The sequence below is a fragment of the Plectropomus leopardus genome, chromosome 3, assembly GCF_008729295.1.
Source record: "Plectropomus leopardus isolate mb chromosome 3, YSFRI_Pleo_2.0, whole genome shotgun sequence".
In the NCBI taxonomy this organism is placed as follows: Eukaryota; Metazoa; Chordata; class Actinopteri; order Perciformes; family Serranidae; genus Plectropomus; species Plectropomus leopardus.
In genome coordinates this window covers 20,190,617-20,208,867 of record NC_056465.1, presented here as the reverse complement: position 1 = coordinate 20,208,867, position 18,251 = coordinate 20,190,617, and the positions used below count along the sequence as shown (strand labels likewise).

At 37.4% G+C, this 18,251-nt stretch overlaps 1 protein-coding gene across 1 annotated transcript; it reads left to right on the top strand.

The window, feature by feature from the left end:
* Window positions 1-17,890, top strand: adgrl4 (adhesion G protein-coupled receptor L4). The gene is made up of 16 exons (XM_042483847.1): window positions 1-82; window positions 517-666; window positions 3,937-4,086; window positions 6,229-6,378; window positions 6,752-6,822; window positions 8,464-8,643; window positions 9,277-9,460; window positions 9,630-9,743; window positions 10,811-11,010; window positions 12,759-12,938; window positions 14,391-14,594; window positions 15,058-15,278; window positions 15,806-15,872; window positions 15,997-16,088; window positions 16,262-16,430; window positions 17,008-17,890. The coding sequence occupies exons 1-16, from the start codon at window positions 37-39 to the stop codon at window positions 17,068-17,070; spliced, it is 2,241 nt and encodes a 746-aa protein (XP_042339781.1). The 5' UTR covers window positions 1-36; the 3' UTR covers window positions 17,071-17,890.
* The last annotated feature ends 361 nt before the right edge of the window (window positions 17,891-18,251 follow it).

Sequence of the window (18,251 nt, the reverse complement as noted above, 5' to 3'; positions counted from 1 at the left end):
TCTGAGCTAAAAGTAGAATCAAGAGCTAGCGCAAGTATGGAGTCTTTGCTTCAGTCACCAATGAAACTTGTACTTTTGACAGGTACGTGAGCTTATCTATCCACTAGTATGGTAGGTTCTTATAGGAAGACAGTAGTAAATAGATGTTTTTTATTTTTTTTTTAACTATGAGGGGTTGATGCAATGTGAATGGGCAGCAGTTGAGATTGATATAAAATATGTATGTTATTTAAAATAATATTTAATGTTTTGATTTTTATTTCATTTACAACTGTTTGTGTTGTGAGCTGTATTCTAAACTCATATGTACTGAGGTTCAATGGATTTGTTGAGTGGATCCTGTGTGGTTATGTGAGTGGTGGGTTATCCACAGAGCCAGAGATAAAATTGTTATTTTTACTGGAACCACACATGCCCAAAGAAGCAGCAGTGGCATCACAAAATGATTTGGACTATTACTTTCATGGTATAAGTTAAACTTACACACTCCTGTGTCTGGTACCTGTGTCTACGCAGCATGGCTCTCCAGTCTGATGGACCCATGCAGCCTCTCTGACATTTGTGATTCTTGTCACCAACTTGCAACGTGCAAGACCCTGAACGGCTCAAACGATGCCTGCTTCTGCAACAATGGATATACCGGAGATGGAACAACATTTTGCAATGGTGAATACAAACATAAAAAGCCGCCCATGTGTTACTGAGTATTTATAATGATGCAAGAGTACAACCTTGTGTGTAGCTGTCTTGGAAATCTTGTCTATTTTAGGACGCCTTTGTCAGTTGTGGCTGCTAAACATAAGCAGACAGAAGCATGGGGCGAACATTTGTACACATGTGGCTTGGTTTAACATTTTTAGAGCATGGCGGGTGACTGTGCAGTGCAAAAATAACAATGATGTAAGCAGTTAAAAATATACCAGGCACTAGATGTGTGAAAGCTCAAGAGCCCATTTAATTTTCATTAAAATTTAACAACGGATACACGTAAACAGATATACAGAACTATCTATGGTCATTTGATAAACACAAATCAGCATGATCTGTTCAGTATTGTGCTTCTGTTCAACAGTAGTAAAGCCAACATGTTGCATTTCATAGTCCCCGCATACAGAACTGAACTAAAGGTCCAGTGTGTGGGATTTAGTAGAATATACTGGCAGTAATGGAATATAATATATTAAGTATGTTTTCTATTGTGTATAATCACCTGAAAAGAATCATCATGTCTTTGTTAACTTAGAATGAGCCTCTAATCGACACAGGATCCTTGTCTACAGATATCACCATATTGTACCGCCATATTTCTATAGAAACCCAGAACAGACAAACCAAACACAGGCTCTAGATGGGGCAGTTCGAGGCCAGCATGGTTTTCAGCCCCTCCGCGACATGCAACTGCGAAAAAACAATAACTTTGTAAAGATGAAACTGCTTTATTCAGCTTTTTAACCTGAAACAACCAACCAACAAAAACTTGAACATCTGCATCTTTTACATGTAAGGAAACTTCATTTTTAGCAACTAATTTCACTTTTAGTTCTTGTGATTAAGCTGAATAATCAATTTGGCCATTTCAAAAACACGAAGGCACCATGTGGATAAGTTTAAGTAATTTTAACAACTTTATATGTTCTTGTCCATCTTACCCTCTTTGAGACGCAGTTATGATTTGTTGGATCAGCTGTGGGGTTTTGGAACTTGCTGGCTAGCTGGCAGCTGACCTGATTGGGACTTAATGACAAAGAAAACACAGCAATGTGAAAAGATATCTCCACCATACAGCTTTATTAGTAACATTTTTAATGGCCGGCGATGGCTCTCACTCAGCATTGTTACTTTTGTTATGTTTCTGGACTGTTTAGAATTCCTGGAACCGTTTTTGTTTCCTGTCCAAGCCTGATCACAATCACAGTGCAGCTCACATATTTCAAGGGCCAAAAGTAACTCAAAATGTGAGTAGTGAAAACACTGTAGCGAATGATTTTAAAACAAAAAGGCACAATTAAGATTGATGCTGATGGCGTCTTTAAGTAGTAGTAGATTAAGCATGTGTGAGTTAATTTAATGAAATAAAGTGACAATTGGTGAAATAGTTCATATTTCATTGTCTTTTTGTTTACAAAGTCCACACTATTAAAACAAAAATAAAGAAAAAATTAAAACGAAATTCATAGAATTGTCAAGCTGATCGAGTCAAAATAAACAAAGGGACAATGGTACTCTCTTTGGTGTACTTATAAAACAAAGACATCAAAGTTAATCATAAAATATGAGGATACAGTGTTTGTGAAAACCTACCAGTCAAGGGTCCTGTGTGTTATGGAGGTATTTCCCCTTTGAATACAGTCACCTCTCTCATCAGAGCAGAGGATTTCCCTTCCCGGACAGCTTTTGTTGCAAAAGGTACAGAGGAGAGGAAGAGCAAAGCATCCATCATAGACAAGTGAAAACAACAGTGGAAAGTCTTACCAGCTCATTTCCAATAAACGCAGAGACCAGAGACGGAAGGTGCGTTGGAGAATAAAGCTGGAACAGCATTTTTTTTCATGCATGGGCCACAGCAGCATCCGCAGCAAACTGCACTGTTTCTGGTGCTTTCTGAGCCTGGCCAACAAAGATAAAATGTTTTATGAAATTTGAGATTTGAGTCAAAATCTAAAGCAAACTACTGCCCAGCAATCACAAATGTGAACAATGGAAACTGCATATAAGTTAGAGGCAGCCGAGGCTTTAATCAGGACTAACTTGATAGAGCCTGAGACAAGACCACAACTGAGCTTCATCAAGTTCTTAAATGGTAATCTAATTGTGGGGGACAGTTTAAGTCAGTATTTGTGCAAACATGCATTCAAAACCACAAAAAAGATTCAATCTGGAATTATGCTGTCATGATGATTGTATAGGGTTAGTTTTCTGGACATTACTACATGCATTAACATAGAAAATTCACATTGTTGCTCTAGGAATAATCCTATCAAATCATATCTCCTGAATTGACATATCAAAACATCACAAGTTTTAGTATTCGCTCTGGTTTCTGTTTTTGGAAAACAGACGTTCTTCTCAAGAAATGCTGCCACTATGTCCCCAGCACTTCATGCTCTTTTTAGTTTTTTGTTTTTTTTTGTGTGTGTTCTCCTTTTTTACTCAAGCAGACATAACTTACTGCACTATTTTAAGTTAAACAGAAAGGATTAACATCAGTTTTTGCAAGGGCTCTCTGGTGGTCCAGGCATTTTGCATAATGTTCAGCAGCCAAAAAAAGAATTGTTGAAGCATTGTGGAAGAAGCACAGTAGATATCTAATTTCTTCAGAAACTGCAGATCAAAAGACTTGCAGCTGTTTGAGTGAGGAAAGATACACTTTGGATACACTTGCACTGATGCTTCACATTACACAATTTTCTCCAATTATCTCAGACAGAAACTTACAGAGCAACTGACTGCAACATGGTGAGGCATTTCTCTAGAGTATATTGAAAGGCCTTATGGGAAATGCAGCAGAGGGACAACCAAGACATGGGAGACTGAACAAAAGTAAAAATGACACTATTACAGTAAAATAATCAATGAAAAGACTGCAAATAATGCATTCAGTGTCACCAGTTACAATGTAGCACTTGAATATTGTCCAAGGATTTAAAAAAAATTCTTGTCCAAATAAAGGGCCAGATAAACAACTGTTTTAATTGGCTGAATTGGTTATTTTTGCAAATCTAAATGCAGGTCATCTGGTGTTAACACTGCCTGGACAAATTACAGCCAGTTAAATCTTGCAGATGTGCCTTATTTTCTTTGCTCATCCAATTATGTTTTTCAAAGAGATCAAATGTTTACAAGCCTATTTGAGTTTTTATTGTTTTTTTTTTTAATTATTCTATTTTCTCAAGCAACTAACCCAGTTTACTTTTCACCCTACTCTTTTCACCATAGATGACAACGAGTGCCAGAATGTGACTAATATCTGCGGGGACAGGGGGAGCTGCACCAACACAGTGGGCAGCTACTACTGTACATGTGTCTCTGGATACACATCGACAGGACTGGCCGAGTTCCAGCCCAATGATGGCACTGGATGCATCGGTAATGCCCGATTCACTTGTCCAGGACTATAAATGTACAGAAATTTGTTTTGGTCACGTACTGGCAGAGGACCTCACATACAACTGGGCAAGATATCATGTATGTGTGTGAAAGCCACACAGCTGTGAGGGTACCTGCACGTATGTGTGAACTGTTTTCTCTTTCACTGTACTGAGGAGGATAAGCGTGCTGGAGGTGATTCTTTTCCTCCCTCGGCCTTTCGCTTCCTTCCCATCTGCTATTCTGAGCAACCGCCCGAGATCTTTTGCTCCATTTGCAATAGAGGAACAACACCTTTATCCCCTGTTGGGGCATAAAGTATTCCTGCAGATATCCAACTGGGTGGCACACATCATTTCATACAGTGCAGATGCATGTAGCTGATTTTAGAGGCTGATTTATGAATATTCAGATGTGTAATGTGCATGCAAGAATTGCAGCTTCTCTTCTAAAAACAATTATACAGTGTGTTAAATGGAATGTGTGGGACTTTTTGTGCCACATCTGTTATTTGTATGAAGATAAGTCATTAACTTTACTTCAACTTTATTATCACTTTTACTAATTTAAGAATGGTTGGGTATTGTTTGTCTTTTTTTGGAATACTGTTGGCTACTTTTAAATGGGACCGGTGCTCAAACGGTGCCTGAGCTGTTGCCTCTTTTAATTGCAAAGGCAAATTTGAACTTGAAATCAACATATTACCTCTTAACAATTAGATATACAAATATGAATTAAAACATACACGTGAGTATAAGATTTAACTAATTTAATCTACAAATTCATAAAACAGCAACAACAATAATCTAACAATAAATAACAGGTAAAAAACTATTAACAGAAAAATCATTTTTGAGTTAGACTGTGTAATTGTCTACCTAACTCAGGAGACTCGGCAGCCAGACATTTCTCTATAACCTGTATAAGAGCAGCTGAGAGTGTTAACGGTCCACCTTAAGGGAGCCTGGTCAGTTTCCAGTGGGAGGCTGACTTCACCTGCTAACTTCAGGGCTGACCTTCTTTACTTTCATCAGCAGATCTTGTCTTGAGTCTTGAGGAGTTGTAGCATTTATTCAATGACAAACAATCTAAACTGAACCAGGTCCGCCATTGTAAATGATTGACAGGAGGACAAAATACTCCAAATCAGGCCCCTCATCGCACCCACTCCAGCACCACCAGTGGGGCATAGACCTTTGCACGGGTGCCCAGGGGGGTCATCTGTACCCACACACACACTCTCTTTCTTTCTCCCGTTCACTCACTACGCACATAATCTGGCACCGAAATCTGCCTCATGATTCGGTCCGGTAAACCACTTCATATTGGCACCAGATTTTTGGTACCAATCCTAATTTTGAGGTGAAATTACTGAAGAGCCTAGGTTTTAAACAGGGGGTCTGCAACCTCAAGGGGGTCCTCAGATTACAGCAGGGGGGGCTGCCAAATTATTGTTGGCTAGTAACATTTGAGTTTAAACCATGTTATTTTTTTTTAAAATTCAAATATGTCTGAAAATACAAATTAAAATGGATCCTAACTTCACTTGATATATCTACTGTTAATTAGCCTATTCATTAAATAAAACCACTGAATTAACAGTAAACAACACTGATGAAAGGCTAACCGTTACCCATGAATCCTTTTGTTATCATGTTGGCAAGCTAAAGCTAAATCACTTTGCGGCACAAAAAATGGCTAAACTAATAAGCTAACATCGACGTACTATTGAAACATATTAACCCATTATTTATATTATTATTCCAAGTGTACGAACATTCCTGTGAGCCACAGCAGGATGTTTTGTAACTTTTGTGTGAGTGTGAGGCTAACACAGCCACGCTAAAACTGCTGCTGGCTTAAAAGCAAAGCACAAACGAGAGAATATGCAAAAAATATACAGAGAATTATCTAAAGTGCAACACAGTAGTATACGTTATATGTAGCAGAGGGTCTCTGCTCTGTCTCTCTTTCAGCGAAGGGGTCCTTGGCCTGAAAAACATTGAGGACCCCTGCTGTAGAGAGATAAAAACATGTGTTTGTATTTATAAGCTGTTTCCATTATGCTGTATTGAAAGTGTGACTTTATTCATATTGTGTTTATCTTCTGTTGTAAATAAACTCTTCATATGCACCTTTCAGATATTGATGAATGCAAGTCAGGACCGATCTGCGGACCAAACTCACACTGCCATAATACGAATGGATCTTTCTATTGCACCTGTCAGCGTGATTACATCCCAACTTCTGGCATTAAGCACTTTCATCCGGAGAGAGGTGTGAGATGTAAAGGTCGGTATAAGGATGGAAGAGCTCACATACACACACATAACACTCACGCACTGGTACTTACATCCAAGGACATACATCTCTCTTCATCTCTTTTTTTCTAACTTTCTCTCTCACACGTACACACACGACACAGAACTGAATTTTAAACATTTTTATGCAGAAGGTATTATGCAATACATCAAGTAAACGGTGCAATCTTAAGTTTTCTGATGTTTTTTCTTAGCTATGTTGATCACAAAGAGAACTGTGTGATGTTACATCTGTGCAGGTTTTGTGCAATTCAGACTTAACTGTTAAGATGCTTTGTCCTGGTGAAATGATGAAAATAAATTCAGCAATCAAAGAGATACTTTAGGTAATTGTTGTTTTCCAGAGCATCCCCAAAAATACTGCCATGACAACATCGGGTGCATGACAGAGACTGTCAACAAAACACTTGAATATGTAAGTACCCCTCCTCAGGTTTTCAGCCAAATATGGTAAAAAATAGATAAGATGACACTGCCCTCTGTTGGAGAGAAAAAAGATGAACGTGAATTGAGACAGGCCGAGCAAACAAGGACACATTACAGCAGCCAATTTTATCCAAATGCCACTTGCAGTACCAGCAGTCTCAAACCCAGAGTTCTTGACCTTCAGTTGTGCAATCTAAAGGCAAGCAAGTTACAGAAGCAGCAGTTTAGGATGTTAATGTGCACAATCTATAGGCAAAGACATCAATAGTCTTCACAATCTTTGACTCATAGGCCACAGGCAGGCAATGGGTGTTTCTTTTCTTTAATGGACAGCTGCTTTATATGCGTGTTTGTGTGTATTTCAGGATTTTTCTTCTTTTTTTCTTTTTCAGTTTACTTTTAAACTAGAACATACAATATCGTCTGCAGAATATGTTCGCACACAATGTCACCATGCATCCTTTTTTCTTCAGGGCTCTCCTCTCTGTTACTGAAGAAAGAGGGGGTTTAATGTGTATAACTCTAATGCTTAGGTCAGTGGTTTCCAACTTCTTTCTTTAAGGGACTCTATCATTAAGTAAATGGACGATCTCTGAGTAAATGACATATCTGATGGATATTTTTACAACATATTCAAGTGCAGTTACAGTACAGAACAACTGATAATCTGTACAATTCATCCAAATACTGAACACAAAAAATATGATAAATCTGCGTAAAATGAACAATTTGAATAAATTTGGAGATTTTATTCCTGTGAATATTGCATCCGAGATGAGTTTTCCTGGTATTTTTAGCAACGTGTAATACAATTCTCGTCCTATATTACGCATTATTATCATTATTATTATCATTCTTCTTCTTGTTATTATTATTATTATTATTATTATTATTAACAATCATACATACATACATAGTTAATAGGCTTCTTTTTTGACAAATTCACAGTTTTCTTCTCCCTGGTGCTTGGCTAATGTTCTATTATGCATTGTGTATTTGCCAGTGTATTTTATTTTAAAAGTTTTCACTCTTAAATGAAGATGGCCTCATGACCTCCTGTTAAGCTTTGGCGACCCCTAGAGAAGGTTGGGACCCCCAGCTTGGGTACCAGTGGCGTAGCTGACTATTTATGCAGGCTTTGAACATAAGCTCACTAGCCTCAAACTAATTGCAGAGCTCAGATCACTGTTAAGAAAAAGAAAAAAATGTCATTAAAAAATGTAAAGACTAGGAATTTCCAGTTAAATATAGTGTGTGAAAATTATATTCCACTTTTATTTAAACACACACACACACACACACACACACACACAAACTGAAGAGCAGCTGTGAAAAATAAAAACTGCAACACTCATTGCCTGCAAGTGACACGTGTGAAAATGTCATTATTTATTACTTTCATTATTTCTTAGAGGTGGAATTGACACGTCCAAACTGATGCTCAAACCTACGTACACGTGGCAAGGCCTGATCTCAGAATAACCAAACTAACTTACCTAAATTGCTAAATATATAAAGAAAGCACAGTCTAGATCCAGCAAAAATACATCAGATATCTCAACATAATTAGTTGAATCATTGATATATCATTAAATTCTCTTACTAAAACACTTTTTTCTATTCGTACTAGATGAGCAACCTCACGGAGCCCCAGAGTTTGCTGAAGGAAATTGCCAAGCAAACGTCCGGCGAACTCACCTCAGTGGAAGTGATCGCATATGTTGAGGCCTTGAGTCGATCTGCATCAACACTGGCTGCCGAGGAAAAGGATTACACTGTCAAACCATCCGTCATCAACTCAACTCTTACAGTAATCTTTGTTTACCACTCATGCTTCTCAATCAACATTTGGAGTTCTGCCTGAGCTGCAGTTATGCTTTGAACTGGTTCAGGGGGAAAATCCACAATGCAAGCCAGTTCCTTGTTATCGTGTGCTTTGTAGTTCTGGAAAATCCCAAAGTGCCAAAATGTAATATATTTAGAGGAAAAGCACTTGTTGTTGACCATTATGGGGCACTTAAGTTCTCCATAAATCACTTCTTTGCTTTTTAAAGAAGGATGAAGGATCCTGTGACTCAAAAGCAGAGAATTATCGGTTCTCAGTGACTGTGTGCACCAACAAAGGTGTAAGTTTTGGATATAAAATGGTGTGTCTGAGGGTGGTCCCACAGGAAATTCTGAGCGTCAAATACTTAATTTTTTTTTAATTCTGGTGGATTTTTAGCACTAATTTGTACCTTTTCAGAATCAAGTTATTGTGAAAATATCTTTAAAATAAAAGTCCTCCGCCACATTAGCCACATCATGTTGTTGAAACATCAAAATAGACAAACCTACACTTGATAAACATAATGATGGATCTTGATCAAAACATAGTGCAATACGAGCATATGTTACATTTAAACTGTCACACACATGTGACACAGATAAATTTGTTTTCCAGAAACTAGTGAAAGCAGTAAACAACTTGGTGGAGAAGGATGAACTGGTGGCTTGGAGCCGAATTACAGAAGTGCGACGGGAACATACCATCACAAAGCTGCTACACACTGTTGAAGAAAGCGCTCTGACTCTGGCTAACAACTACAAAACTCCAACTGAGCTGGAAATCAAAGCCACCGAAATGGGTGAGATAATTATTAAAGCAGAGCGCTCTTTCAGACTCTCCAATTATATTAAATGGTCCTGCCATTTATTCCCACCTGTGAGCAGAAATGTGAGGGTTTTGGTAATTGTCATTTCATACTTTTAATTCCTTGATATCCCTGACGTCCCCTCCCCCCTCCTCCTCCTCAGAATTGAAACTCTTCACCTTTGATGCTCGTCACACAAAGGCCAAACTGTCTGCTTCCATGGGAGGAGATCATATAAATCTAACTCCAAAACTGAGCGCAGAGGAGGACAGAAATGGTAAAGTAGCCTAGTTTACATGACCATCTGCGTGCTTGGGTGTAAAGGGAGTACTGTTTTGCTACATGTTGCCATATGTTACATGTGTTGTACGCCAAAGAAAAATTAAGTATTCACATTTTTTTCCCCCACTAAATATCAAAATATAAAACTTTTTTGCTGATGCCCTCAGGGGCATATATTAGAATTGCTCCAATAAATCAAGTAAATCAGTTTGAATTCTGCAAGTTTACCTGGTCCTTATGGCAAGTTACACACACAGAATGCAAAAAAATCTCTTATTTATGAACTATTTGTTATATTTAATTCAAACCCAACATGAAGTCCTCTTTTGATGCACTGTTAGAAATGAAAAAGGAGGATTAGGGCCAAAGTAAAAAAAATAATAAAAAAGGTAGATTTTGAGACTAATAATAATAATAATAATGATAATAATACAAGATTGTAATTTAAGGAGAATAAAATCATGCAACTTTACAAGAAACAATGTAAAATTCCAAGAAAAAAAATCATAATTTTAAGAGAAAAAGTCATGATATTACTCAATTTAAAAAAAAGCCACAGGTTAAGGTTGGAAAGTCAGGTGAAAATTTTTCTCTTGACCTTCCAATTAAAATCACCAAATCATGTTTTGACTTCTTGTAAAATTACAATTTTTGTAAATAACATTTGTTTTGTGAAATAGTATACCTTTATTCTCATTTAAGTACGTCATTATTCTTGTAATATTCTGACTTCTTTTTCTCATAATATTCTGACTTTATCCCCTAAATCTTTTTTTCTTCTCTAATGTAGCACTAATACTCTAAGAAACAGATCAATCTATTAAAGAAATTTAAAATTGTTCAATTGTTTTACATGCGATTTACTGTCAAATATACACATTGAACTCTACACAGTTAATCAGATCTGTACACTGTCTTAACATTTAATATCTCCCAAATACCGTTCTGCTCAGCAGCAGTTTTGTTAAAAGTGTGATTAAAAATACAGTAAGTAAGTCAATAAGTCAGTCCTACTCCTCCTGTCCTACTCCTGTCTTTACTAAACTTTTTTTTGTCCATCAGGAAGTGTGTCAGTGGTGTTTGTGCGATATGACAGCATCGGTGACATCCTGAAGCCGAGCAGCGACCCAGGTGTCACCGACTACTCCCGGTATGCAGGGACGGGGGAAATCACTGTCAACTCCCAAGTCATAGCAGCAGCCGTCAAACCTGCTGACGTTTACCAACTTGACCATGTCACCTTCACTCTGAGACACAACGAGGTAAAGACCGTACAGAGTGCTGAGGCTGGCGACATTGTTTTTCCACTTTGGCACTCTTAACGTATGCCTTCAGAATGTATGCTGCTTCAGTGTCACTGTTTCTGTGCAAAACAATCTGCCTGCGAGTTTCTTTTTCAGGATTTTGGAAAATTATGACCCAGTTATAGCCTCTATATTCTTCCTTATTCAAGCCCGTATTATTTATTTTCAAAACTAAATAACACGTTAAAGTGCCAGTTTCCTATTTTTTTTTTAATTGTTTGACAAATCTGAACACAATCCAGATGATTTACTTCACTTTTTTACTACCATAAACTCGCTGCTACCTTTTCTGCATCTTATATGATTCATTTATCAACATTAGAAAGCTTCCAATAGGATTATGATCAGTTTAAAACATCAATATCCTCTCATATATATTCTTGTCAGACTGGCGCCATCACATCGTTCAAGTTTGCCATGAAGGATAGCTTCCTTATTCCCACGCTGACTCTTGCAGTAACTTGATAACTGTTTCCATTAAAGTCAAACACACATGGGAGGAGTAGTTATCATTTTGTGTAAGTTTTTGCTGTGAAATTTTCAGATTTTGCTCCGTGTATTTCTTGCAATGACCTCTCCGTTAAAGGGGAAATGGAATCGGAAAAGGTGAAAAGATGATGGAGGAAAGTGGAATAATGAGGGGAAATAACCCTAAAAGTTAATGTACTGGTATTTTCTTTTAAGATAATTAAAATGTATGAGAAAGTGAAATCATTATTTTTGTTGGACCCTTGAGGCTTAAGCCTAACAAAGGAGGTGATGATTTATGTTGAGCAGTGAAAATCCTCCGTAAATTGCCTTTAAAGAGCAACAATCAATAATTTGGGCTCCATTTTCTAGCAGACAATTTCTGCAAGCAAAGTGGTATTTTCCTGTTAGGTTTTTTTTTTTTTTCCCCTGCTTGCACCTGCTCAGTGTTATTGTGACACTCTGCACGCATTCATTTGAAAGACAAATTTAGTGATTTAAGTTTACAAATTACTAATTTTTACACACAAAATATTATAAATGTTTCGCCAAGTGGTGTGCAAACAAATCTAATTGAATGTAACAACTCAACCTGAAAATACAGACACTAAATCACATTTTATTTTATTCTATTTAGTTATGACCTTGTTAATTTTTACTGCAAATGCGGTTGCTGTGTGGATAATTGTAATTCAAGTTAAACTGCACACAATGATTTATGGAAAATATGTTGACCTCTGCTTTCAATATGTTCATATTAATTTTAATGATCATTTGGACATCTGTACATTTGTTCATCCCAATGAGATTGCTTTCCCACAAAAACACCCGGTGAGCTGCTTTCTGCGCAGCACACATGACTGCACTTTATGCCCTGAGCCATTCATCTTGACCTAAAGTCACGCATGATGATTATTTGCATATTTTTATGAGTTATGAAGTCTTGAGACGATAGTGGTTATTAGAAAAATCAATGCAAAACACAGCAATAATTGGACTCGCTGTGAAAATGACACTAAAGTAACAGTAATGAATTTATACTTTTAAATCAAAAGATTTTAATTTCTGATTCCCTCAAACTTTAGACGGATAGTAATTTTTTTTATCTGTTTTGATGGGATCTGCGCAATCTATTTTAACTCCCTGTTGTGGTATCACAAAGCAGCACAGTGCAAAAACTAATAAAAACGGCACCACAAACAGTTAACAGTGTCTCTGTTGCTCTCTGTCCACTAAAGCCCATAGACACTAAAGCTGATGTGGCGAAGTGCGCCTTCTGGGAGTATGAGCCGGACAGCCTGCAGGGCCACTGGGCCACTCGCGGCTGCAAGACCGTCCACGTCAACAGCAATGCAACCACCTGCTCCTGCAATCACCTCACACACTTTGCCATCCTCATGTCCTCTGGGCGAGCCAATGTGAGTGATCATACATTAAAAATACAACCTTGCAAAGGTATTTAATTTTTTACCTTTCTTCCACTGGGGCTTTACATTATTTATTGTAATGATTTTGGGGAAAGAGGTTGATCATGGCGAACAAATATATTTTCAGTGAGGGTTAAACCTCATATCTGGATCTGGATTTTTATCTTAAGAAAATTATCCATTTATTGAAATTTTACATACAGAATATTTAACTTTATATTTATGGCTAATTATAATTATATAAGTAATTATTAACTTAAATTCAAGTTAAATGTACTTACTATTCAATGCTTACAATAACTGGTTTTAAACGAAGATATTAATTCCATTTTAATTGTATCATTTATATAATTTATTACAAGAGCTGAAACCTTTAATGATTAGTGGTCAATTAATAAATTCATTCCCAACTAATTTGATAATCAGTTACTAAATTTGAAGAATTTTCTATAAAATAGTGATATTTCTTGATTCGAGCTTCTTCAGTGGATACTTTCTATTTTTTACTCCTATATGACCTAAACTTAAAATCTTTGGGTTGTGGACAATTTATCATCAATTTAACAACTGATTTATTAATATAGAAAATAACTGACAAACTAATGAAGAGTAAAAATAATTATTAGTTGCAACCCTACTTATTACCTATATAATATTCTTTTGTGCTCGGGTCATACATTGTTGTTGTCATGTGAAAATTCAAAATCTTTGTTGTTATAAAATAATACTTGAAATGCAATAAATGTTCTGACCTACTGTTTATGTTTAGCCATTGTTTAGATGTACTTCTTACGTGCTTGTTTTCCACCAATACAGGTTTTTGAAGGCCAGTGCCAGCTTTTAACATTATGTAGCAACCTCTGTCTAGTTTTTTATACCAAGAGCTCCAGTCAGTTTAGCATTCTTTGTAAGATTTGTGATTTCATGCAACACCAAACGTCCAAAACCAAAAACAATGAAACACTGTTTAGCAGCTCCTAAAGGCAACGTTACTCACTGCACATACAGAAAGGCAAAGCCACTGTGGCCAATATCCACCCACAACTTTTAAAACACACTCCCCACTGTTTAATAGCTCTCGACTGTGCCTTTAAATTCCTACAGTTTCTTGGGGGATTTAGGAGCACTGCTTTAACTAAAAAAAGTGAGTGGTGTTTTTTTTAATTTATAAAGAACTTGATTGTACAGAAACAAAAAAAGTCAATTAAAATAAGTAATGTGAAATAAAATAATTCTTTTTTTTTTAGACATTTTTTCTGGAACAGCCCGCTGATATCTGATTGAGCAGGACCAGAGCTGTCCTCATATGTCTGCAACACTTTTTATGCGTGTAACGCCTGACTGTACCCACCCATGTTACATCAAATGATCCCAAGCAGAAAACAAAACAAATTACAACTTCAGCATACCATGAAACCGCCTCCCTTTCCATTTGCTTCTCAGCTGGTGGCCCACAACAATATCCTGACCCGGATCACCCAGCTGGGGATGATCATCTCCCTCATATGTCTGTCCATGTGCATCTTTACCTTCTGGTTCTTCAGCGAGATCCAGAGCACCAGAACCACCATCCACAAGAACCTGTGCTGCAGCCTCTTCATGGCCGAGTTCATCTTCCTGGTGGGGATCAACATGAACACACACAAGGTGAGCTCCGGATGAAGCAAGGAAATCAGAAAGCGTGTGTGCGTGTGCGTGTGTGTGTGTGTGCGTGTGTGCGTGTGTGTGTGTGTGTGCGTGTGCGTGTGTGTGCGTGTGTGTGTGTGCGCGCACCTGAGCCACTATTCTGCGATTTCATTAATTAAAAACCCTCTCAATTGAGTGCATGGGGCAGTACAGCACACTTTTATTTCTTTTTCTTTTTCTTCCACTTTAACTTGCTTTTTAGTTGAACAACAAAATAATTTCTGCCCATTTAAAGGCTTTTCTGACATGAAAACGCTTAAAGATCAGCAATACATCTCGCAAATTGAGCAAAACAAACAAACAAATATGTGCAAATGACAATTCTACATACAGGGGCAAAATAAGTGTACTTTTACAAATCATAAAATTGTGAAATTTCTGTCTCCTCCTCTCCCTCTCTCCTCTTTTGTCTGTTTCTTGGCAGCTTTTCTGCTCTGTTATTGCAGGGCTGCTGCACTATTTCTTCCTCGCGGCCTTTGCCTGGATGTGCATCGAGGGCATCCATCTGTACTTAATAGTGGTTGGCGTCATCTACAACAAAGGCTTCCTGCACCGTAACTTTTACATCTTTGGCTACGGGAGCCCGGCTGTGGTGGTGGCCATCTCTGCAACACTCGGCTCCAAGTATTACGGCACTGATAAAGTGTAAGTGCGAAGAGAGGTGGGAAGACAAAGGCTTTAACAAAGACCTCTTTCTCAAAGTCATTCAGCATTTTTTCAAGGAAGGAAGATAAACAAATTACATTAATTATAAATACAAGGGAACAGAGATTAAATTTGGCCTGCGGGGACAAAAAGGAAGATGCTTGGACTACTTTGTAGAGAGTTGGGTAAAAACTGAATTAGTGTTGAATAGAAATCTATAAATAAAAGTAAGTCTGTTGTTTATTAATGCAAAATGTAATTAAAAGATTGAGGTAATGCAAAAGAAGTGCTGATTGTTCATTCCTGCGAGCAGAGGTAGGTTTTTTTAACCAATTGTTTTCGTGCTTGTAAGATAAGAAGAGTATTTACTAGCCCATACAATATTGTCATAATTAAGATTAGGCTAGATTAGACTGAAGTAAAATGATAGAGGCTATTGCTTCTGCGGGAGGATTATTGCAACAAAAAGATCACAGTCAGTCAGTGGAGGTGTTTGTTAAATAACACTTTCTCTGTTTGTAATACAGATGTTGGCTGAGCACAGAAAACCACTTCATATGGAGTTTCATTGGGCCGGCGTGTTTGATCATTCTGGTGAGATCTAGAAATGACTGTTGGGAGTATTAATTGGAATCATCAACTAGGGATTGTTTCAAAGATAAATATCCATTTGATCGTGTTTGTTTGTCATGTTTGTTTTTGTCGGTCTCCGCTAAAGGTTAATCTCTTGGCTTTCGGAGTAATCATCTACAAAGTGTACCGGCATACTGCTGTGAAAAAGCCTGAAATCAGCCACTATGAAAACATCAGGTAGGATTATCTTTACTCTTGATGAGAAGGTCGAAAGAGTATTGAAAATCAAAATTGTGGGTTCCTTATCTGGTGGATTATAATGGTTTCATGCGGTGTCCTTGTAGAATCAAATTACATTAGTTGTTTGTTGATTTAAAAATAATAGTTAAAGTCATTATAATCACCCTCAGGTCTTGCGCCCGCGGTGCCCTTGCTCTGCTGTTCGTGCTGGGAGCCACCTGGACTTTCGGAGTGCTGCACATCCTCAACGAGACCACCCTCACTGCATATCTGTTCACGATCGCCAACGCCTTCCAGGGAATGTTCATCTTCATCTTCCTCTGTGTCCTGTCCCGAAAGGTAAAAAGTCTCATTTTGGTTTTTGTTTTCTCTATTTATTTACCCATCATTCATATATCCATAGCTAAACAGTGACCAGTTAAGATCAAGTTAGAAGTAAAATGCTGTGCAAAGAACAATCAGATAGTATTATGACAGAAAGACTTCATCTTGTTTGAATTAAGGTCTTTAACTTATGTTAAAATAAAAAAAAACCAAGTTAAAACCCTCATTAATTCAATATATATGTATATATATATTATATATATATATATATATATATATATATATATATATATATATATATATATATATATATAGAGAGAGAGAGAGAGAGAGAGAGAGAGAGAGAGAGAGAGAGAGAGAGAGAGAGAGAGAAAAGAACAATAAAAGGTTTTTTGTTTAGTTTATTCAAAGCATATTTTATTACGATGCTTATCGTTACGAAGCTTCTCGTTACGATGACCATATATTATATTTTTAATCAAATCCCACTTTCTTGTATGTGTTGTTCCAGATCCAGGGCAGCAATGCCACCACAGCCAATAATATGTTATATTTTTAATCAAATCCCACTTTCTTGTATGTGTTGTTCCAGATTCAGGAGGAGTACTACAGGCTTTTCAAAAATGTGCCGTGTTGTTTTGAATGCCTGAGATGAATTAATGCCACCACAGCCTGATCAATTGCACTTGTACAATAATAGTCCACCCTTCAGCTTGGCATCGCCTGTGACTCATGCTTCAGTTTTGAAAAACAACGTGGGAGGAAGAATTGTGTAGAAGAGATCTCTTATAGATAACCACACACTTTCTAAATGTCTTGTTTCTCTTTTAAAAGACTGCCGTCATCTAATCATGTTTGTTTGTTGTACATTCAATTCAAAGGGAATTCTGTTTCAATATATTCAAAAAAAAGCATTCTTCTAAGAATCGCATTTTGTAAAATTTCAGTTTAATTTAACATCTTAGCAATTATCGGCATTAAACTCCAAACAACATGAGCAGCAGTCTTTTGTCTTTTTCTTGTATTTGAAATTGATTTGTAAATTATTAAAATGAATATGGCAAACCAACACATATCTCTGCTGCTCGCTTCCTTTATGTGTAAAATCAGTGGTGTCGTTTAATGCATTCACACTCGCTCTCTGAACACCAAACAACAAGGTGTGCAGTTTATTAAATATGAATTGTTGTGAGGACAGTTTCTCTCGCACGATGACAGTTAGGTAGGTCAATGGCCCCATCTACTGGACTTAACGGGGAACTTTCCACTGTCACATTGGACTCACAAGCTCATAACTTTCAATACTTTCTGATTATTATACTTGTCAGCGTGATCAGACAAATGTTCTTTCTGTATTTTTGTGTTTGCTTGTAGCTTGTTGGTCCATATGAGCTGTGTTGTAGCAATTTTGTGCAGCCCTCTAAAGCTTTGTGATACTGGCCTGTACAAAAATAAATATTGTGGTTGAACCTTAACCTCTTTCCTAAGTGTTTTTACCATACTGTAATTCTCAACAAGCTGTGTCCTGATATAGTAATAATTTTTGGCGTGATCTTTGATTCCACCCTCTCCTTTGAGCCTCATCTCCACCAAGTTGTCAAAGCTTCCTTCTATCACCTCCAGATTGTCGCCAAGATCAGACCTTCTCTCACACCCTCACTCACACTCCTCGCCGCCAAAAGACTAACACATACCTTCATTTCCTCACGTCTCGACTACTGCAACTCACTCCTTTACGGTATCAGCTCCACCTCCATCAACAGACTCCAGCTGGTCCAGCACGCAGCTGCCCGACTTATCACATGCAACAAATCTTGGCACCACATCACCCCAGTC